The 22,477-nt window shown below is 40.4% G+C and overlaps 1 protein-coding gene across 2 annotated transcripts in view; it reads left to right on the top strand.

Moving 5' to 3' along the window:
* ITPRID2 (ITPR interacting domain containing 2) overlaps window positions 1–20,612 on the top strand; it is a 39,987-nt gene extending 19,375 nt beyond the window's left edge. For both annotated transcript variants that reach the window (XM_057411768.1, XM_057411769.1), the window contains exons 11-19: window positions 3,766–3,857; window positions 6,945–8,147; window positions 10,546–10,626; window positions 10,982–11,109; window positions 12,135–12,285; window positions 13,383–13,448; window positions 14,131–14,544; window positions 19,724–19,848; window positions 20,234–20,612. In XM_057411768.1, the coding sequence (XP_057267751.1) occupies window positions 3,766–3,857; window positions 6,945–8,147; window positions 10,546–10,626; window positions 10,982–11,109; window positions 12,135–12,285; window positions 13,383–13,448; window positions 14,131–14,544; window positions 19,724–19,834 (2,246 nt within the window). In that variant the 3' untranslated portion in view covers window positions 19,835–19,848; window positions 20,234–20,612. The remainder of the gene's footprint in view (window positions 1–3,765; window positions 3,858–6,944; window positions 8,148–10,545; window positions 10,627–10,981; window positions 11,110–12,134; window positions 12,286–13,382; window positions 13,449–14,130; window positions 14,545–19,723; window positions 19,849–20,233) is intronic.
* The last annotated feature ends 1,865 nt before the right edge of the window (window positions 20,613–22,477 follow it).

The following is a 22,477-nucleotide window of genomic DNA, read 5'->3' as shown; positions in this document are numbered from 1 at the left end:
TTCTAAATTCTTCCATTCCCAAAATGCCCAAACATTTTGCCCAAACAACAAACAAGACAAATATAGGTAATGTGTAGAGAACAAAGTTGTTCTTGAGGCATTGTAATTCGTGTCTGGTTGCTGATATCAGTGGCTCTGTGAAATTTTGCATAGCCACATAACTGTTTCTGTTAAGGCATCTGACATTGATAGTCAAAAGCAGTGATAAATTTTGAAAATCTAGTTCTTGAAAGTGAAGAAAGCACATCATCAGCACTTCCTGTCCTCAATACATTATTGTATTTATAGCTCTCTCTGGGTGCAGCTCCACAGGAGATTGGAGATGGGGGAGTGAGAAGAAAACATTTGGAACAGATTTAGTATTTGTTGGGAGTCTGTGCTTATCTTTCTAGAAGCTAGGAAATCCCAAGGAAATCTGAGGAGTTTCTGCAGCAGGACTCCCTACTGAGCTGGTTTTGGCAGTGCTGGGGAGCAGGGTACGATCAATACATGAAAAAGAGTCAGCAGATACTTAATCCTGTAATGGAATACTTTATATCTAAGTTGCGAATGTGAATTTATTACTAATCTTGTGAAATACAAAGTGCATTAGAGCTTTACAGGTGTAAAAGCCATAGATGTTACTTCATGGGCAGTTTCCACATATTTCTTCTCTTCTTCCATGTAAGCAGTCAGGTGACACAGAAAATGTAAGATAAGCACCTGATGGGACTATTTGGATTGGTGAGACTAACAGTCCATTGATAGCTGAATATTATTTTACAGTAGATTAATTATTCCGCTATTAGATAATGGTTCTCTGATAAATCTGTGCTCTCATGTTTTGTGAACCATAGACCTTTTTCTTCATCATAAAATCATAGAATAACAGAACAGGGCTGGAAAGGACCTTAAGATCATCTAGTTCCAGCACCCCTGCCATGGGCAGGGACACCTCTGACTAAACGATGTCACCCAAGGGTCTCTCCAACCTGGCCTTGAACACTGCCAGGGATGGAGCATTCACAACTTCCCTGGGCAACCCATTACCGTTCCTCACCACCCTTACAGTAAAGAACTCCTTCCTTATATCCAATCTAAACTTCCCCTGTTTAAGTTTTAACCCGTTACCCCTTGTCCTGTCACTAGAGTCCCTAATGAAGAGTCCCTCCCCAGCATCCCTATAGGCCCCCTTCAGATACTGGAAGGCTGCTATGAGGTCTCCATGCAGCCTTCTCTTCTCCAGGCTGAACAGCCTCAACTTTCTCAGCCTATCTTAATATGGGAGGTGCTCCAGTCCCCTGATCATCTGTTCTTGTTTAGAACTTTGTCATCTTATTTGATGTATTTCTGAATACCCACATTTCTCTGTCTTGTATTCAGTGCCTAAATGTATTTTGATTTTTTTTTTATACATCTTAAAACAATAATCCAAGGGGCATTTTAATTTGTGCTGTGTTGAAGTGAGATGTTTGATTATTCCTCCTGATCTTGTTCATCTTGGCTGGTTCCTTCTCCCACGCTTTCCTTATTATGTGGTTTCTGACCTCCCTGTAGCTCAGAAGACTTCCTCTGTGTAGTGTTGATAATAGCTTTGGGCTGCAGGATTGGTATCATGCAGTGATCTTTTTACAAAAGATAGTTTCCCCTTGTCTGCTTGAACTTGAGAGACATCCAGGTGCCACAGAGCAGGTTGTACATCTGGATCAATAGTTGTCAAGGAGTGTAGATACCATTATTTATCAGTATATCCCAATGTAGTACTTGATATTTCATCTTTACAGAGGCAAACCTTGTCATTTTACTACTGAAGTAGTAGAGATTCCTATTCTTTAAAAGTTGTTACTACATTAACATGATAGTGGTATAGTGGAGACCTCTGAGAACTTGCAAGAGACAAGGGTAAGGTATGGCAGAAGATCACTTATACTTAGTAAAGTTGTCTTCTCTTCTTTGCTTTTAAAACAGTAAAAAAAAAATAAATCCTAGCAGGTCTGCAGCACAGAAAACAAGAGATGACTGTATTAAGGGGATGTCGCCTTAGATGTAACCAAGGCAGTTTGAATCTGTTTATGCTGTGCTAGTCTCTTGCCATGGATAAAGACGATGAGGCAGGTATGAGTGCCTCTGCTCTAGACTGACCATTTGACTGGCAGTATCTGTCATGTAATGCTGTCAAAGCATGTGCATAAGTAGCAGATCCTATAGAAGATGTTCTAAACCACTGAATTTTACTTTTGTACTGTGTACAAGACTATTCACCTTGGAGGAGGTGGCAGCTTCCCACCAGCCTCAGCTGTAGTAGCAACCTGTTCATGGCATGCTCTGTCAGCCGTATTAATTATATTGGGCATTTAATAAGAGGTATTCCAGTTCTCAGGGAAGTAATTCCCATTGTCTTTACTGGAATCTGGGTGGGGATGTCTGTCTTGAGGTAGAAAAGTTGTTTTATCATCGCAGGATATTGTGACTGCCATGATAACAGAACAGCAGCACAATTTGAAAGGCACTCCCTAAAAGCTGTGTGAAATTGCTGATACAGAGGCAGTTTGCGCCTCCTGGTGTTCACAAACTTCTGGGCCTGTGCAGACTTTTGTTTGTATATTAGTGAAACATTGGTCAAAAGGAATACTGAAAAATTTAGTTCTGAATATCCAAGTTTCAAAACAGTTTTCATAATGCATTCCAAAGCACTGAGCTGTGAACTGGGATTAATTATGTGATGACAGTTAAGTGGTTGAAGGAATGTGGGGCAAAATTCTGCGCTGAGCCTCTGAGAAGACAATAGTGAGCTCTTGCCCCGAGATGATGAGGAGAGGTCTGGGGACTACAGACTGCTGTGGCCGCATTCCATCTCCAAACTTTTACGCTTCTGCTGAGAACTGGAGGTGAGATATGGTTGTTGCCCATGCTGCCATCTGGCTAAGCAAAGTGTTTATGGTGCTGTAAGGTAAACCCCACACTTGGTGGGTGCCTCCTATGTCTGTTTGAAAGCAACGTACATGCAATATTGCACTGCAGAGCTTACTAAGATCTTCTTGAAAAGCAGATCTGTGAGTATAGTGCTTGCACCAGGGGAAACCACTCCTGGGTGGCACTGAGGATTTTAGAACCTCTTTAGGCTATTTTAGCACTTACCTAATGGAAGTAGAAAAGAACGAGGGGCAGATCTTATCTTGAGTATATAAAATAAGTGCTGGGAGTGTGCTTTGGCAGATTGCCCACTCATGTGTCAGGATGTTTTGTGTTTGACCACTAGGACCATCTCTAGCAGTTTGAAAAGTTCTGCGCATCACCCTCTTTGCTCACGTGATGCTGTTTTTCTGGGTGTATGGGGTGGTGTAGGCTGGCAGGAGGTGAGTGATCTCCTTTATCTCCATTATCAGGAGGGGTGGTGAATCTGTACATGTCAATACAAAAGCACCTCTTCCACTGCTTGCATGTGACTTAACCAGTGATTCTGTTTTACAAAGGGAAAACTCCATCGGTGGCAACATCTGCAAAGTGGGGTTTTTTTTACACAGCACAGGAAAGAAAGATGTAAAAGATGGTTCCTCTTCCACTGCTGCTTGAAGTTTCGCAAGTAGGGCTTTGCATGAGAAGAGGTTTTTGATTGAAACAAACAAGTTGTTTCTCTGTATTGTTCAAAGTGGGACTTGAAAAGGAATTGTGTTATTCACTTAATGTTACTTTGATGTAAAAGGAAAGCATGTGTTGAATATGATTGTGCTTGGAAGGTTGTGATTTGAAAAGTAATTGTAGTTGGGTTTTGCTTGTTTTAAACAGATCAGCTGTTACGGACTGCCAGTCAGCACTCTGACAGCAGTGGCTTTGCTGAGGACTCCTCCACAGATTGTTCTCCATTTAATCAGCTTCAGGTAAGGCTTTTAAACTGTGCTTGAAATATAACTGATTATTGCGGGACAGGAGGGACCTGAGGGGGGCAGGAGGGGTGTTGATGTTTGACTGAGGTCATAACTGTCAGTCTAGATTCTATAAAACTTCTAATATTCAGAGCTGGACCTGCTGAGTCACTGAAAGAACTGTCTTAGAAATTGAAAGCCTTTCTGGTAGGATAATCTGGGTATACTTGGGCCTGGAATAAGCTCTAAGTTCAGTATGTCCTGGTTGCCGTTTCTGGTGTATCATTTCTCACTGACTGAGGCTCCAGAATCATAGTCCATTCCTCTCACGACTGCAGTGAGTAGAGACTAAGGTTATAAAAGACTGTAGCTTTTCTGCTGATCATTTAACTTCTTGTATCATTTTTGCTTTGCCACTTTTTTCTTATTTTTCTATTATTTTTTTTTTTTAGTTAGCAGCTGACGGTGAAAATAATTCCATATTAACTTTGCTGTGAAAGTATACTAATGTTTAGTCGATCCTGAGCTCCCACACTCTTTCTTGTTCCAGTTCCTTTGATCTCAGTGCCAGAACTTGTCATGATACTGACCAGAGACGGCATGTCTAAAGGGAGGCTTTTGTTCCAGCATGATGTTTAAGTGTCTGCCCAATGCACATGTCTGCACAGCGTTATCCTTTGTATTTATGAGAGGTGTTCTCTTGCCTCTCCTAAAACATTCACACAGTAATAGCCATGATTTGATTCTCTGTCAATCAGCCAGAAAAAAGTCTTGAGTTGGTTCCTGGCCTCAAGGCCATCAGTCAGCTGTCTGGCATCTAAACCACATCCAGAGGAATACAGAGATGGTATTCTAGATATAACCTATCACCAGTAGTTTCATTTCTGTGGTTTGCAGCTGCTGAACTTTTTTAATGCTACTGTATCTTTTTTTTTTTCATTGTGACACACCAAACGTTTTAATATGTGTGGCACTTAATAGGAATAAATTCCTACCTTCCCCATCCATCAACGTTGCTTTTCCATTTTGGTACTGGTATTTTATGCTTTTTGTTTTAGTTTTTCAATTAAGTACCAAAAGTGAAAGCCAACACGGTGGTAGCCTTTCTGTCTTTCTTAAACATCAATTTATTCTTTCCAAGAGCAAGAGAGTGAATAAAGGAAATCATGAACTTGAGTCTCTATAATGAGCATAATAGTCTGAGATACTGGTTCTGCTGTCTACTAAACTGGGACTGCACTGAAATTGGCAGGCATATTAGAAGGTGACTCAGATTAGAGCTGCTCACTTCCAATCTTTATATTGGTTGCAACCTGACTAAGAGTCCATTAAAAGCATGTTGCAGCTATGCTTCTTCACTGGAGACTGGTGGAGTTTGTGTTGGCTGTAAAAGGATGAGATTTTTCTGCTTTCTGTTATGCTGTTTTGAAAAGATGTATTGATACTACGCGAGATTTGTGCCATGGAGTTGCTAGGCTCTCTTCACTGCTTTATTCAGACCAAGTGTTGAGCTAAATTAAAAAAAAAATAGGGGGTGAATGATGAGATAGTGGAAATGAGAACTTGGCAGCTAGTGAAGAAAACCTGTGAAAAGATGAAGGGGATACAGAGGGGTGCATATTGTTTCTTTAAAGTATGGTAAGTTAGTGCCATCTACTGTTAAATAATTGACTCTAGCAGCTATAGCATTCCTCTGAAACTCAGGAGAAACCTCAAAAACTGGAACTATATTGCCTTTCATCTCTGACACCCATAATAAAGATTTCTAAGGGAGATTTTGGCATTGAGATGGGATATTCTGCAGGGGACTTGCATGTTACCAAAGAAGCTAAAAAAATTCTCCATCCAAGTTTTGTTTGCCTGACTTGTGTTGAACAAGGTGATGAGGATTAGAGATGCAGATATACTTACGTGTAGCACATGCAATTTCACCTAGACATTACACTATTGTGTTCTTTTGGTTCTTTTTACTTGATCAGTATCTGAACCTGCACAATCTTTCATACTAATTTGTGTCTGTGCCAGTGAGTGCAACATTAAGTATGAGCTTATGAAGATGACCTTCATGACTGAAATCTACTAGATGGCTGGAGAAGGAACTATTGCCTGTCATACACCATAAGTTATGTCTCTAGAAGGAACTATAATTAGTGTTCTAATCACAGTGAGAGCTGCAGAAATTAGATGGGAAAGCTTCTCTAAATTTGCATTTCATGTGTCAACTGTGGTAAACTTCCAAGAATGTGCTTTATACCACAAATTCTTTTGAAATGTGTTGTCCTCTTGTAAACATACCAGTGAATCAGGCCAGCCTGATGGATATGCTGTGCAATTAACAGATGGATTTTTTTTTCTTTTCTTATAGATGCTTTTCCTGCCATTTGTTACCTATTAAATTAGCAGTTCCTTCATACATGTGCTCTGTTTAACCTGTGATTTAGAATATAAAGGGGAAGAAGTAGGAGGAGAAGGGGCATAATAGTACTGGATGCAGTCTTCAATAGAGATTAGCAGCCTAATATGAGATTCAGCATCTCAAACAATTCGGTGACTTAAAATGGGACAACTATGTGGGCAGACTGGTTTTCCCATTCTTGGTGTTGTCCTGTAGTACTAGTTTCACTACAGTCTACAGTTCTCCTCACCTCTCTGTATGCATTCCCTAATACCACCCTTTATTTCAGCACTGGCTGAACCTTTATATATTGGAGATGTCATGTACTGCCACCCTGCTACCCCTTTCTCATCACTACCTAAAATACTAGCATTTTACTCTTTTTACTCTGCTGCCATTTCTATTGTTCTGGCAATAAAGAGTTTATTGTCAAAAAAATGTTGAATAGTTTGCTCTTTTTTTTTTTTTTAATTAAAAACCCCCACATCTCCTTTTGGTGCCATACTTCAATATGCTTCTAACTTATCTGACACTATGGTTTCTTTGTTCTCCTTCACTGTTTTTCTTGCCTACTAATTGCATTACTATCCCTGCTTCCTACCACAATGCCTGACGAATATGGACTTGGATTCTTAGCCCAAGTCCTCAGAAGGCAGTAGATGAGTCTTCAGTATGTTCACACCTTTGTTGACTTGTGTCTTTCCTAGGTTCAGGAGTCTTTGCAGGGCATGGGAAGCAGCGCTGACAGCTGTGATAGTGAGACAACGCTGACGTCACATAGTGAGGAACAGAGGACACCGATAGCCAAGGAACTGCCCTGTTTCAATAAGTTTGAGGAGGAAGAAGATGATGATGATGAGGATGATGATGAAGATGATGAGGAGGATATTATCTCTCAAGTAGAGAGACGAAAGGTAGGGTCACCTTCTGAAAACAGAAGGGGTGAAGACAGAAAAATTGTTGATTATGAAACTGAGCAAAATCAAGAGCAAGAAAGCAAGTCATCTCATTTATTGGAGACAGTCCAAGGAGAGGTCAGCTTTAAAGAGGAAGACATTTCCAGTGAGCAAAAACAATCAGACCTGTTGGAGGAAAGCAGTGTGTCTGAGTTTCCTCAGTACCACACGCACCATATCCTCAAGTCAGTGGGATCTCTGGAAGGTGGTGGCTCCTCCACTTCATCTGTGGACAAAGTTCATACTGCCTTGCAAAGAGCTGAGATGAGGATTGTCAGTACATCTGATTCCAGGGCTGGGAAGTCAAAAGAACTCCTGAGAAAGCAGAGACTCTGGTTTGCTGAATCAGGCTATCCTTTGAGACGGTCTCAGTCTCTCCCATCTGCATTGCTGAATCCAGTGAAAGTGGTGTCCTCTGTGAATGTCCAGTTAACTCCAGGAAAAGAGACTCTGTGCAGTCCTCCTTCTTTTACCTACAAGTACACACGTGTGGAGGAAGATGAGAAGGCAATGTCTGAGAAAGACAAAACTGAGGGTGAGGCAGCCTCCAGTCAGCCAGTGTGCAAATCCACACTGTTTATTGGACCTTCATCCTCCAAAAAAGAAACGCCCCAGACTGAGCCATCTGAGGAGCCCAATCCCACCAGGGTACAGAGCTGCCCACTGCACACACCAGCACACATGTCCCAGTCAACATGTTCCCTCCATTCCCTCCCTGCTGAGTGGCAGGACAGACCGCTCTGCGAGCACGTGAGGACACTGAGCACCCACAGCATCCCAAGCATCTCTGGCTCTTCCTGCAGCACCTTCTTTTCTCCCTTCAGCTGTCCCTTCTCTCCAAGGCATGCTGGATTTCCTCATCGACCTCATGCCATCAACCCACCCTCCACTGTGGAGATGCAGCTGCGCAGGGTCCTACATGACATTAGAAACTCTCTGCAGAACCTCTCACAGGTATGAGGAAATCAAATTTTGCCCCTCGGCAAAGGGGATTCTTATTTTATCCTTAACAGAACCAAGATGCCCTCATGAATATAGTGGATCGGGAAAAAAATGACATTTTGTGTATGTTTGATTTGCTACTATTTTAAGAGCTTCTGTTTGAAGTGGCAAATTATTATTTCCAGTGCTCTGCTACTTTTGCATTTCTTTTTGTTGTAGTTGACCCAGATTGATTTTTCTTTCTTTTACCTTTATGGATATTCCTGGGTGGGAGGGAGGAACAATGTATTCTATAATCTATTATTTTAAGGTGAGGGTCATTGGCTTTAGATTTGAAAATACATATTGACAGTCCTTTGACCTCTGTCTTCCTTTTGACGTACTTTCCATCCAACTGATAAAAATGTGGTGTTTTTTGATTGCTAGTTGCATGGCTTCACTAATGTTATCAGTGTTGATTGATCCCTGCATGTTCTGTGCTGTTTCTTGCCACTTTTCTGCGCTTTCAGCTCTGGCACTAGTCAAAACGTTCCTGATGTCATCAGTCGTTTATTAAGAATTGATTTTGTCAGAGCATGTGAAATTTTCTCTGTCTCATCACTCAGAGAAGAAATGTTTTAAAATGCAAGAACACTTTTTTCCCTTATTGGCTTCTGCCACACCTTCTGCTGTTTCCCCCCTGATTGCCAGCTCTCCCTCTTCTGCCATTCCTGTACTGCTGCTCTCCTAGGTGATGATCCAGCCTGTAAGCCTGCAAGCTGCTGCAGGAGGCTACGTGGGCAGGGCAGTTGCAGCAGTCTCTCCTTGCTTATGTATGAGCATATGAAGACTATTCAGTTGTGGGGTTTTGACAATTTCTGTGGGTTTTACCCAAGAACAAGCATGGGCCTGCCTGTACCCTATTGCAGGTTGTAGGCTGTGGTGGGCTTTTTTAAACCCCTGTTATTTTGTTTTTTTTCCGTTTGTCAAAAATTAGAGGCTAGTCCAGCATGAATTTGGTTATATCAGATGGCCCTGCTTCTCAGATCAAACTTTGGTACTGTGACCAGCTCAGCAGTGTAAAGCTGCAGTCAGCTGTGGTTTAAGTCAGCCATTGCTCAAGGTAGTGGATGGTGTGCCTGAGAGTGTTTGCAGAATTGATCCTTCTTTGTAAAATTCCCTCATGTGTACCAGTTGTGGCCTTGATTTGTGTAAGGTTACAGTGTGCTACAGTACTTGTGCTTCACATACCATGTTAACTAAACCCACTGATCTGTATTAGATCCAAAACTCATGCTCAAGCTGGTTCAATTTAAAAAAAAAATAGTATGGGAGGGGATAATAAAATCTCCTAGCCCACTTGTTCTGCTTCCAGCATATTTTGTTTAGTTCCATTTTGGGGGCTTGGTCCTTTTCATTGCGGAGGTTTGTATGAAAATGTATTCCCTAGTTCTGCTTTTTCCTGCAGCTGGAATTGAGTTTGGCATACAGCATAATTGGCTGCTAAAGAAAATGTTGAGATATTTCAAATATATGATTCTGATTTTAGGAAGGAATAAAGATGAGTAGATAAATTCCTGGTAGAACAGGGAACAGAGAAAACTGGGAGAGGAAGAACAAAATTTCCCCTTGATGTGATCATGTTTGAGCAAAACTCCTGTGGATGAATGGGCATGGGTCAAATTTTCCATGGCATGTAAATAGACCTTTGAATTCTCTCAAAATTAAATTGGACAAGCTGTCTTTTTTACATTTGAAGAGGTACAGGTTTTTGTTGTTTCTACTGTTCTTTGTTGTGCCATGTCACTACAGGTAGCAGCCCCATAATTTTATCTGGTTACTTTGTATGTTGGTGCAAATGCAAATGGAAACTGTTTTCATGAGAGATCATTAGCACAGAGGGGTTTTTTGGATGTAGGCAATATAGTGGGATTAAAAACCAGAATCAACAGCAACAAAAAGAAACAACTAAAGTAAGAGCTGAACAAAACCTCACAACAAATGTGACTATAATCATGATTTGAAAATGGGACTCAATTTAATTTGCTTAGTTCTGGTTTTGGAGTTGTTCTTTTTATCATTAGCTAAGACAAGTGGGACTACTGAATTTTCAGGCATAAAATGCCTGGTGCAGGAGAAAGTTAGCTTTTATATGTAATTAATGCATCAGACAGGATTAATTTGGTTTTTCACCTACAGCACATTTGCATTACACAGCTTTGGTGCACATGCTTCAAGTTAAGAGCTTTTGCTGCCATTCTGTAAGGTTTCCTTGTCCCAGTACAATATTTACATAGATAGCAGAAATCACGATACCAGAAAGGTAGTGTTTTAGCAGTGGCTGCCTTTGGAGTATCTGCATGTTTGGGCACATGAGTTCATAAAGGAGATTGCTGACCTTCCAATTTCAAATCGTTTTTTTCTTCCCCAGTACCCAGTGATGAGGGGTCAGGACCTTTCTGCTGCCACTGGTTACACTACTCAGAGATCATCGATTCTACCTCTCTACGAAGTAAGTGATCCCGTTCACATAGTGGTACTTAGTCAAAATAAAATACAAAGAAACATTCTAAATGTGCCACATATTGTGCTAACTATGGGGGTTGCCTCTCTTTGCTCTCAAGAGAAACAGATGTCAGTATCCTGCAAATAACGTTTAAAAAGGAATTATTTTAGATGTGTGGAAATCCTTTCTCGTGTTTGCTTCTATGATACATCTGAAAATGTTTTCTTGAATTACTTTGAGTTCACAACATGCAGCCTCCCTAGTATCCTGAAGTTGCTGAGGTTCTTCTTGACTGAAAGGACACATCCAGGTAATTGTCACTAAATGCACTTTTCTTCTTATTTTTTCTTTTTACCCTCAGAATACTTTCCAGGAGCTACAGGTGGTCAGGCGAAATCTAAACTTATTCAGAACACAAATGATGGATCTGGAGTTGACGATGTTACGTCAACAAACAACAGTTTATCAGCACATGACAGAAGAAGAAAGGTAAAATAGACTTAAAAAGGGAAAATACTCTTTGGGTAGTGTGCCATTGTGCCTGAAATCAGAGCAAGTAATCTGTTAGTTTCAATTTGAACAGGGTTGGAGCTGACTTTTTGCCAAAAACTTATTTTCTCCCTTCTTTATACTACTTCACTCTAAAGTTTTTTCTTCTTTGTTTTTCTAATCTCCAATTCTCATTAATTGATGATTATTTTTTGTCTTCTTAGTTTCTCCAAAGTGATTTTAAAGCTTTAGATTTTAAAGACTTTTTTCATAGGACACGTGAACATAAGATATTGGCAGGGGAGAAAGCCTTAAAGATTTTCAGCTTGCATCCCACACCCTCCATCTTTGTAGATGTAAATAAAGAATTAACACTGTAGCATTCAGATTCTTTTCCAACATAGAGTGGCCACTACAGATGGCATTCATGTTCTGGGTCTTTGTGTTTGGAATCACCATGAGTCACAGCAGCAGCTGATCTGGAACAGTTTTCAAAACTGCTTATAAATTTAGTTAAGTTGAATCATCTTTTGACTAATCACTTTTAAAGTAAACATGTTTGAAATCAGTTAGCCTTCTTTGACAGTGGTATTCTGGCCAAAATGTAGCTACAACAGTGTGGGAATCTAGAACCACACAGGAGATCTAATATGCAATTACTGCATTGCTTTGTGATTGTATTTGTTACTGGTTTTAAATTTTATTTCATTAGATAATCTATAAATGCCAGTTTCATCTGCTTGCATATATTTAAGCATCTAAAGCTCAAATTTTTGGAGGATGTCCAGTTACATTATGTTGTTTAGTTGTCTCCATGAAGTGACACATATTTTCTATAAATGGAGAAAGACTTTTGCTCCATTTAAGCGTTATTTTTCCAAGAAAGAGGAATTTTCTGTGTTCCATTTTGAATTCCCTTGTATGAAGTCTTTTACTCATGGGATTGTCCTGCTCAGTTCCCCCTTGGTGGTGTGCAGCTGAGTGCAGTGAATTCCCTTGTTCTTTCTGTGATGGACTTGGTATAGATATGAAGCAGATCAGCTACAGAGCTTGAGAAAGTCTGTCCGCATGGAGCTACAGGAGTTAGAGATGCAGTTAGAAGAACGCCTGCTTGCTTTGGAGGACCAGTTGAGAAGTCTTCACATGTCTTCACCTTACAGACCTCAAACACATGTAGTAAGTATTACCTGTGCAACACCATTATATGTTTTCTCGGTGTAATGTTAATAACTCATAACTGTTAAAACTCTTACAGTGGGATAATATCCGGAGAATCTATTGATGACTTGTGTATTATCAGGGGACATATGTTTTTTATTTTCAGTCAGTGTTTCATCTGGGAGAAGAGATGTGTGAATAGGGGGACATACATATCTTCTGGGGCTTTTAGGTCTGAGATTTCAGACCTCTTTTGTCAGTGCTTTCTTCTTTTACCTTGTCATGATCCTGAATTCTCACAGTTTTGGTAGGTAGTTCTCATGTATAAAATCCTTGGGGAATGGTGATGGTCTTTCTGGAGTTCCCCTACACTGGATGCATGAGAGTGTTTCTCTCCGGAGAAGTCGGGTGTGCTTCCCCTCTACTTCTGCCAATCCATGGAACAAAATAACCCAGGAAAATCCAGTTGCCATCTTTATTTTTGTTCCCCTCCATTGCCTTTTGTAACTTCTTCAGATGAACATGTGGCTCCCCACCAAACAGTCAGAGAAGCTCTGCTCCCACTAGCACTCCCCAGAAGTACAAGAATGGGGATAAGAGAGACACTTGCATATGTTTGTTGGTGGCATGTTGATAAACTTTCTCTTCTTTTTCAGTCAGTGGAAGACTTCCTCTTTTTTTTCACTGCAATTCTGTCATCAGCCAGACAAAAGAAATGCAGGCAAAAAGTATCATGTGTTCTTCCTGGGTTTCATTCCTCTTTCTTGTCCCATTCTCTTCTGTAGAAGCAGCATAGGCACAGGCAACATCTTCCTCTTCAGTATTTTGTCATGGGAAAAAAATTGAAACCCAAGAACAGGAAAATTTGATTCTACTGTGATCCCAAGCCAAACTTGCATTCTTTGAACCATATAAATATCTCTTTATTTGTAAATCCTTTTATAGAAGAGGGCCAGCTTTAAAAATGACTGAAATAAACTTTCTCCAACCAGCTTTGCTTCCTGTTTCCCAGTTTCTGCTTTTAGAGAAAGCAGTCTGAGACGCAGTATGTTTATATTAGCTTCTTTCAGCTCTAAAAAAAACCCTCAATGTATTAACTTGCCTTAATTTTTCAGGGTATATATGGAAGCAGAAGCGCTGACAATCTATCATGCCCTTCTCCGTTGAATGTCATTGAACCAGTAAGTAATTGTTGTGTGCTGTATGCTTTACTAAGAAAAAGAACCAGGAAGGGAGTTCCTAAACAAGGTTTCAGGAGATTCATTTGACACATAATCTTGGAAATACTTTACACACTTGAGTTGTTCTGTTGAGAACAGCTGCATTTTCCCTTAAGAAAATTTAACCATAGGTGTAAGTAGCTGTGAAATCTTACTTGTTTTTAAGAGGAAAATGTAAAAGTAAGACGTTTGCATTTAGTTGATACAATGGCTACATGGTGAGTTTTCTAGGGAAAATTATTTCTTGTTTTTTTTCTATGCATTTTATGCTGCTGAAAACAAGCAGTTCAAAGACTGCAGAAAAGGAAGAACAAACCTGAATTGTTTGTGCAAAGAAAAACAAAATCAAGCCTTTACGTGTGTCTCTGTCAATGGCTCTGGCAGAACGCATCCATATTACAAAAGTCAGGGACTTGGGGAACTGCCACAATCTGTATTTATGTTGGCTTATAAAAAAAACCATTCCTTTTTATGATCCTCTTTGTTGCAGTCATAAAGGCAAAGCGTATATTTATTTTATAGCTATGTTTGTTGCATGGAGGGAATGAGTAAGTGATTGAATAAATAACAGGAAAGTATAGTTGTGTCTCTGTGTGACTTTTTTATATGCTTATTCAGGACCATTTCTTTTCTGAATCCTCAGGTCTCCGAACTTATTAGAGAGCAGTCATTTCTGAAGTCTGAGCTGGGTTTAGGACTGGGAGATCTTGGACTGGAAACTCTCCCAGCAGAGGGTGCAGAGTCTGTATTCTCCCATGGAAACTCTGATTCCTCTTCAGTGTGCTCCGGTCACACAGGTAGAAAAGCTGGTGCTGGATCCTCTGAATTTACAGGAAAGTCTAAGAGTCAAAGCAAGAAGTTATACCGAGCTTCTGTTGCCTTAACACCAACTCCACCAGTGAGAGCAGGCGCCGGGCAGCAGGTGGAAAGCTCTGAGGAGCCTGCAGGCTCCAAGCCAGAGGTGGAGCAAAAACTTGAAAAAGTCCCTCTCGTGCCTTCGGTTGATGAAATCCACAAAGCAGTGGAGCAGGAGGAGCTGCAGCAAGTCATACGGGAGGTGAGGAGGGAGGGGCTGGGGTCTAGGATGTTTGAACATCCTACTGAAACCTAAAGACCTCCTATCTGTAACTCTTGGCCACTGGGCCAGGGCTCCATCTGAAGGCTCAGAGCTTGTCACTGGATATTCAAGCTACAGTTATATGCTTGTGCAAAGCAGTAGATGTTGTTTTCCATAATAGTGGTTAGCATGTAAATTAATTATTAGTTGCTACTCTAAGTCCAGGTGAGAAAGAATTTTCCACCTCTACTACTTGGTTACACAGCAGTATTGCAGATTCCCAGGTGAAAATCTGTGTTTGCTTGCTAAAACAACAGATTGATGAAATAATGTTTCTGAAACAACTCCATAATAACCTTAAAAATACTTTCTCAGTCTCTCTACCCCAAACCACTAAGGCCTGTAGGAGTGTAAGTGAAGCAGGCTGAAGTCAGATGAGAGGAAGGCCAGTCATCTCATGATAAAACAGGAGCTGTGATCCCAGCCACACCTGTGTGGTTGCCACACCTTCACCCCTGTTCTGTCAGTGCTGAAAGATGCAGGGTGTACTAGATCCTTTTATTCATCATCTGACCACAAGACTCTGCTGTGTCTCTCTCTGCAAAGTGGAAGTGTTTTCTTGGCCAACTCACTGTTGTAGGTACTTTACACTTGCACAGTGAGACTGTGAAGCAGTAGAGCATTACTAAGGAGTGTTCTAATGAAAGATGATGGTTGGAAGCATATGAAGATACTTACTTTGTTTACCTTTGGGTAACTCCATAAATAACTAGAGCTGAGAGTGCAAAAAATAATACATAGCCAAAAGCATTAACCATCGGTGAACTGCTGGTGTTAAAAGAGGATGAAGTTTGGCAGTGAGGTGAAATGGAGGCCAACTTTGAATAGATAGCCTCGTGAGTTACAGAGCGCAACATTATCCTGTGGGTACCTGTGGGTTCTCTGGGGAAGGGCACCGCAGTCAGCTCATGGTGAGGTACCACCAGACCAAAGACCTCATCATTACTGTGGTCAGCATTAGGAGCTGAACACCTTCTGTCCATCACTGATCTTTAGAGTGGAGCTTGTGATGCTGCAAATTTACACCTCTACTTTAAAAGCAAAATAATGAAGGGAGGGGGGCAAACATTCAATTTTGAAATGTCTTCCCCCTCTGCCACCCTCCTGTTGCCATCTTCTCTAAAGTAACTAAAGTTGGAAGGTTTCTTGGGAAAGGCTTTTTTGGAGATGCCAGAATTTGGGACATTTGGGAGTATTTTATTTCTGGTCCATTATTTTTCCTTTCATGCCTTTTTAAAGCGGTTCCTTGCCTAATGCTCAGAGAAGACTTGCACATGAGATATTTTTCATGCGTTGAACTTTGCTGTTGACTTTGCAGTGAAGCCATGATATTGCATTTGTGTCCAGCCCTTCTGTTAAAACCTGCATGTCAGATGAGTGCTGTCATGGTGGAGGTCTGCTAAAGGAGAAGCTGAGAGGAAGGAGAGAGCTGTAATTCAAATGTACTGTAAAAGCAGAAGAGACAATAAAGGGAGCTGGAGTCAGAGTTATTTCAGTCAATATTTTCTGAGGTTACCCTGTGTGAAAGTTTCTCTTTAACTTCACTAATTGATAGCAAATAAAGTTGTGTACTTTTTTACACAGAGATTGTACTTTGGGTTGTGTGGCACTGAGGACATTGTAATGCTGAAAGAATCCGCACTGAACTGGGAGGCTACTATTCAAAGATGAGCAGTAAGCAAATAACTGAGCCTGACTCACTTTGCAAATGTTTGAGCACACAGAGAGATTGTCCCTCAGTTTAACTTCATTGTCAGCCTGTTTCAGGTCATCTCAGGATTCTCAACACGAGACGTTTTACAGGGCAGAGTGAAGATGCATTGGCTCAAAGCACCTGGTAGTTTTTCCCAGATCTAGAATATGCTTCTAAATACTGGTTAGGAAAATCTTTTATATTTCATAAGAGCTAAAACAGAGCATAAATTGAAATGTGTTTTCCTGAAGTAGCCCTGGTGTTAGCAAAGGAATTCCAATTTTGTTTGCAAAAGAAAGAAATCTGGTAGAATGCATTCTTGATGTATGCACTCACGAAATGTTAAAACCCCAGCTTATTCCTCCCATTCTCTGTAGCTGTGTGACCTCGTGTTGGGGAAAGAAGAGTCAGGCAGTGTTTCAGAATATGCCTGGGTGGGTCTTAATGCATGTGAGCTTTGACCTGTAACTATTTGCTGGCACTAAAAAAATCCATGGTGTTAACCTCTAGTGTTAATGGACTAGCTCCCACGGAAAAGCATTCAACAACATGAAATGTTAAAACACCAAACAGTGGCCCTCTTGTTTTGATGAAACTCCGCTGGAGTATCACATGAAGCACTTAGTGCTTGGCTCTTAGGTCACAGTGTTGGTAGGAGTGCCACTAGGCCCTCTCACTCTGCTCTTCTGCAGTTTAAAAGATGTGATCGTTTAAAAAGCTTTCTGCTTAAGAGCAATGCAGTTTTTGTTTTTCCCAACAGTTCTCCATTGTGAATTACATTTAATGAAGTTATACTTTAAAAGAATTATGATTTTCCTGTCAACATCTGTTTTCAGAGGCTGTAATGGGTCTTTATGGGACAGATAGTCTGATAGACAATCTTCCCTTTTCTGTTTTCCATTCAAATCTATGTTAGCTCAGCACCAATCAAAAATGTCTGTTGGTTGTTCATACTTCCCTTGTGCAGGCGTTGTATTCCTTCTCTTACTATCTTGAGTGTAAAAACCCACCAGCTTGTGCCATAAAGTGGCACAAGAGGGAAAAAAGCATAGAAAATATTTATTGTAATTATAGGAAATGTATGAGGACTGTGAAAAGCCTTATGCCCATTTTCCATCAGTAGGTGAAGAACACCCATCTCCAGAATTGACACTGTGGCACATTTCACTCTCAATCAGGTCATTATTTAGCAGCAACACAGTATTACAGTAAAGACAATTCGTTGATAGGGAGATCTAAGACCATTGGTTTATTGTAGTAAAACTATATGTGAATGTGCTACTGTGTTATTGATGCGATACTGAATATTGGTGTTGTATCAACATATGTACCATAAATGAGTGGGTTCTCTCCTATTTCAAATGATCAATTTCTCATTCAGCTGCTAAAAATACCAGTGGAGAGTGTTCATTGACTGCTTTCAGTCTTTTGTATAGAGAAGCCTTGGCAGCTAACTCTGCCTTCTGCAGAGCAAATGGAAGGTGTACCTTGCCCTAAATCATTTATGAGTCAAACATTGGCCATTGTCATGACACACACATGGGACTGAGTCACTGCAGGAATCGATGCCACACTCTCCATGCAAGAATTACCTTGATGTGTCTGGAAAGGAGGGAGGAAGCAGTAGCAGTGAAAAGAAGCAATGGAGAGTGGCCTTGTTTTCTGGGCAGGAAGGTGAGAGTGGGAGGGCTCAAGTAATTCACCAAGGTCAAGCCAGAAGTTGTTGGAGGAGATGAGAATAGAACATGAGCCGCTTCCCTTCCACTCTCCACCCTGCCGTAAGACTGTCTGTCATACTAGACCATTTACCTGCTAATTTGGGAAGCTTTTATCAGTTTTCTTTGGAAAGCGAGGTTTATTTTTGTCTATCTGGTGAGACAAGGGCGCAGAATGGCCGTTTTGTAGTGTACCCACAGGCCTACCGCATGTGATACTGGGGAAGAAAAGTGGAGAGAGCAGTGCAGGAACCTCTCGTGACAGTGACCTGCTGGGTGCAGTGTGACAGGTTTCCCTGTGTGTTTCTAAAATACAAAGCCCTTACTGCATTTACAGTGGTTCTAAAGGCATCCTTTGTATATCTCTGTGTGCATTGGCATAGACATCCTCAGGACTCGTGGCTGTTGGTAAACCAGGTCCTGTTGCACACTGGCTTTTCTTTAGTCAGTTAATCAGCAAGCAGTCCAACTGGAAACCTGTTTCCCAGTAATATTACAGTCTCTGAATTTCTGCTTGATGCAAAGCAGTAATGAAACGAGGAACTTTGCCACTAATAGGTTAGGGATTGAATTGCTTGCCAGTGAGAACAAGGGATAAATAACCTGTTGCTAATGCTGTTGCCACCCTTCTGACGTTGTTGCTTAATCCCTTTGACGCACCAGGAAAAGGGGAGACTTAAAAGAAAAAGAAAACTGTATTGCTTAACTGGGCTGATGAGGGTCTCTGTGAGTGATCCCAGCATCCAGGCTCTGGCTCATACCCTGCTGCACTCTCTCACATTGTCATCCTTGCCTGTCCTTGAAGACACATCTGGCTTGTTAGTCCTTCCTGAAGACTATCCAGAATATGTGTTGGTGCCAAAGATTTCTTGCACTTGCAAGCAGGCAGTATTTTTCTTTGTAATGCCCTGCTCCTTTCCAATGGAACATGCTCTTGCAGAACGGTGGTTTGCATCCTTTTCTCATTTGTTTCTTTTACTGTAGCTATTGGTGCTCTGCTCTTCCTTTGTTCTAGCCTCAGCCACACTCAGGTGCCTGCTATTAGTAACGCCTAGATTTGTTTTATGTAAAACTTAATGGGTAAATGCTCTGTCACAATCCAATGAAAAATAGTGTTTGCTGGCATAGAGCATATCATAGTGGCCAACTGGTGATGTCAGCAACTATTGAAGTTCCCTGTGCAGCTAAAAGTATGTAATTAGGATTTGTCTGCTTTTGATTTATATGAAAACAGCAGCTCATGTTCATGGACTTGGACCTTTCCTACTGCATAATCCATTTGTGAGGCAGATCAGTCCTGCCTTCTTTTCAGGAGATAATGCTTAATGGCAAAAAGCAGTGCATTTGGGGTGCTTTTGGCATTTATATCCTGAAATGCAATTTTCAGAACTTTACATAGTTGAAATGTATTTTTTTTTCTTAACATAAAACTAGTTATCCTAAGGGTAAAACATGCATTTATATATTTACCATCTGGAAAAACAAAACTATTTGGTTTGTAATTATATGATTTGAAATAACTTTAAAATTACTTATTTATTTTTTCCAAGAGAACCTCTCATGTTTTTCTATTTGCATTTTTTGAAAGTTGACATTGTGATGGTATGTGTTTTCATATGCTGATAATGTCAAACGTATCTGCAGTATCATTTCGTTTTATCCTTTGGTTATATAACTTACTGACCGTAAAACTTTGGCTAATCCCTTTCAGATAAAGGAATCTATTGTTGGTGAAATAAGACGAGAAATAGTAAGTGGATTGTTAGCAGCTGTATCACCCCAAAGCAGATCTGCAACTGCAAAACAAGATACACAGCCATGAAACTGGTACTGCAGGTAATGCTTGGGAGCCAGATTCATTTATTATTTTTTTTAATCATGAAATATCACGGTTATATTAAACCTTTCTTTGTTTGCATTTTGCCCTTTGAAATATAAGTGATCAAATTTGAAGTTCATTAAATGCAGAACAAACTGATAATCCTGGATAGCTTCACAAAATCAGCTGATTTGTAGTTTGGTTTGTCTGCTGTCAGTGGTCTTTGGTTTTTGGTTTCAGTGTGCTCTGTGATAACTTTGCATGCAAATGCATCATTCAAGAGAATTTGTGTAGTTTGCCTGCCTTAGGTATTAATTATTATCAAAATACATACTTAAGCATATAGAGCAGACTTCTAAAGATCTAATTTAGCTATTTGTCTTGCTTTTTCTTTTCCATAAGGTTGGATGTAGTCTGAAATGCTGTGGGATTCTGCTTGGGGCGGCATACACTGGCGAAAGTGTCAAGTTATTTTTGCTTCAGGAGATGTTAAAGCTGCTGAGATAGGCTACTGTACTCGACGCTTGGTTCTATGATGTGTACCTTTCCTTGTGTTCATCTGTAAAGACTTAGACACTTTACCTAGTTGCTTACTTTCCTGAAAGCAAGTTTTCCTTAAAAAACTGTGGCTCTCTGAAAGGTTTTGTATTTATTTGTATGTCCCTGTTGTAAATTTTTGTGTAGCTAATTTCTTTGTCTAATGATACATCATGAAACTTGAAGATTTCCAGACGTAACCAATTTGTAACTAACATACATGTGTTCAGCCTAGCTTTTTTTTTAACAAAAAGAAAAAAAAAACAAAAAAACCTCCCCTGAGATCCCCCCCAAACCCCAACACAACACAAAGCCCGCAAAAACACTGACCTCTGTGAGGTATTTATTGTGCAATAACTGATCCACTTTAAGAGCTTGAAACAACCAATAATGGTTTCACTGCTGTTACTTAGTGCCACTTCAGAAGAAGGAAATGATCCTGTTGTAAAAATTGCTGTTAATTCTCGCCGCGGTTACTGTTAGCAGAGTGGTAGAATGCTAGGAGGTTACTTAAAACTACTTAAAGTTCTGACACTGAAAGCCTTATCTTTGTGTAGAAAACAACTTTTTAACTAATTTTATTTGCTTCCTTACTGTTTGCCCACCCCTCTATAGAAAAGTGCCTTATTTTAAGCACTGTTTTTTGTCTTTGTGTTGACTGCACTCAGTCATACCAAAAGAGGTTCTCTTCTGCTTCATATTAACCAAAATGCAATAAAAATTACTGATCAGAAAGCGATTACAATGTGCAACTTAAAATGGATGAACGACCTTGCTTGTATCATGGGGAAAATGGGAAAAAATCGCTTTTCCTTCCCCATCCCTCGCTGAGTGTATTTTCAGTTAGCCTGGTGAACATGCGTTTGTTCCAGTGGAGCAAATTGGAAGTCATCGGAGGTTTTATGTGGTCAAATAGACATTTAGTGGGTATGTAATATCCCATTTTGTTGTGCTTGGAATGTCTTTACTCCTTTGCCGTTTCCATCTACTAAGACTCTTTACACTATGTCAAGGTCTTTAATCAAAAATAGTTTCAAATATAACAATATTATATGAGAAAGTTTATAAGATTTTTAAATTGTGTTAGGAAGACACACAAGGGCTGATTTCTTTAAAAAGTGTACATTAAACCAATAAAATATTTATTTTGCCTATAGTCTGTGTCAGTGTTTTTCATTGTGTGTGGCTTACTCTTAAAATAAATAACATAGACTTGATTAAGTGGTACACGGAATGGAGAACAGCAGGAAATTGCAGGACTTGGGTTTCCAAAAGCTTTCAGATGTTCAGGGGACCCTATGTGCTTAGGCAGTGTAAGATATAAATTTGAGAGAAATGTTGGCACTTAAAATCAAACCCTTAAAGTCACTGGCTGCTGTTGTAGCTGCAAGAATTTGGTTGGTCCATGTGAGTACAGCCAGAGCTTTCTTGAAAGTCTCATCCTATATGTTTGAAAGTTGAAATACAAGCTCCTGGCAGCACTTATGCATGCCAATGCATATGAGGTGGTAAGCTGCAGTAGTTTTCTGCTTTCCTTTACAGCTTGCATGAGTTCACAGTTCTGTTCCAGAATGCCACCAGAGAACAACCAGCCAGACCCAAGTGCCTGCAACTTCACTTTGCAAATGTGTAAACCCAAAATCTACTCAAATAGTTGCAGCAGCAGATACTCCCCTTGTCCCCCAGGCAGATTAATTAGGACACTCAACCATTAACATACATCATGTGCCCATGTGCTACTTATAGTGGTGTCCCAAGAAAGGTGGCAACTGTGGCTGTCCTGGAGCAATAAAGAACTTCAGGAGCTGGTGGCCGTCAAGCAGCAGCCGCCAGCAACATCCTCTGCGAGTGCAGCAGCCTGTCTGCTTGCTGCTCTGGCAAGAAAAGTCACTTGTAGGTAACATCCCAGTGTCTGGGGTGCTTCAGTGTTCTTACTCATAGCTTGTAAGAACATTTGATCTTAGCAATGCAGAGTCTGGTGTTTAATGTATCCTGAGAAATGAAAAATAGTGCCAATTTTTCATCCAGCTGATGGAAGGCAGATTTGTGAGGTTCTGGCATAATTTAAGGACATTTCAAATGACATTTCTATGTCCTGAAACTAATGAA

This window comes from Pezoporus wallicus, unplaced genomic scaffold (genome assembly GCF_028554395.1).
Source record: "Pezoporus wallicus isolate ANWC-B61680 ecotype Strahan unplaced genomic scaffold, APGP_CSIRO_Pwel_v1 contig_6732, whole genome shotgun sequence".
Taxonomy (NCBI): Eukaryota; Metazoa; Chordata; class Aves; order Psittaciformes; family Psittacidae; genus Pezoporus; species Pezoporus wallicus.
This window is presented reverse-complemented; position numbering and strand designations above follow the sequence as displayed.